At 34.0% G+C, this 1025-nt stretch overlaps 1 protein-coding gene across 1 annotated transcript in view; it reads left to right on the top strand.

Moving 5' to 3' along the window:
- Positions 1-676: 676 nt before the first annotated feature.
- Positions 677-1025, top strand: part of EPB41 (erythrocyte membrane protein band 4.1) — a 136181-nt gene continuing 135832 nt past the window's right edge. The window contains exon 1 of the mRNA XM_012645994.1: positions 677-802. Coding sequence (XP_012501448.1) covers positions 749-802 — 54 coding nt within the window. The 5' untranslated portion in view covers positions 677-748. The remainder of the gene's footprint in view (positions 803-1025) is intronic.

The following is a 1025-nucleotide window of genomic DNA, read 5'->3' as shown; positions in this document are numbered from 1 at the left end:
AGATTTCAATTTCTCTCTCCCTTCCTTGAATCTTTGCATTTAGTATGATTGATACAGGGTAGAAAGGGGTTAACTGGTAGGTAGTTACAATTTTCAGCCTATTACATATGCTTGCTTAATGCTATAAAATTGGTCCCAAGCACTTCTCTTAGCTATTTATAAAATTTAGAATATGTAACAAATCATGTCTTATTTTGTAGTTCATAAGACTACCTTGCTAAAATTGAGGAGCATGGGGCAGAGACAATAGAATTTTGATAAACTTTAATAATATCATATAATGACATAGTCAGGAAGAATATATAATGCTGAGAGCAATAGATTAGTGTCCTTTGATTTACCTGAAACCTTTATTTATTGACTTGATGGGATTCTACCTGAGAAGTTTGAGAATAGCAAAGTCTGTAGATCTTTTGGGGAATTATAATATCTTTTATAGAAAAATAATTATTTAATATTAATGTCATTTGTTTTAATAGTTTTTTATCTTCAGTTAGTACATTTATTGATAAGATTATTATAGGTAAAAGTGTATACAGCATGTTTTGTGACACATCTTTATTACTGACCTGGTGATATCATGGACATGTAGCCCGCTCAGGAAGAACACAGGGAAGATCCAGATTTTGAAACTAAGGAAGAAGTACTTGAAGAGTGCTCCAAAGTAGAGGAAAAAGAAGACAGTCCTGAATCAAAAGCAGAAAGAGAATTAAAAGCTTCCCAGAAATCAATCAGAAGACACAGAAACATGCACTGCAAGGTTTCTTTGTTGGATGACACAGTCTATGAATGTGTTGTGGAGGTGAGTGGATTTTAATTTCCAATAGTCAGAACTCTTACAAATTGTTTCACGTAGAGTTGGGTACGTGGTGACTTCACCAAAGATAAGACCCACTGTAATACTGTTTCTGTGGACTGAAATGTTAATGGTGATTCTTCTGGAGGTGGGGGTGTGGAAGGATTAGGAGTGAGTCTTATTTCTTCTCCAGTTTTTTTCTGTATCTGTCAAAATCTTTTGATTTGAG

The sequence above is a fragment of the Propithecus coquereli genome, unplaced genomic scaffold, assembly GCF_000956105.1.
Source record: "Propithecus coquereli isolate 6110/MARCELLA unplaced genomic scaffold, Pcoq_1.0 Scaffold239, whole genome shotgun sequence".
Lineage (NCBI taxonomy): Eukaryota > Metazoa > Chordata > Mammalia > Primates > Indriidae > Propithecus > Propithecus coquereli.
Note: the sequence above shows the minus strand (reverse complement) of the source record. Positions and strands in the feature narration are given on the sequence as shown.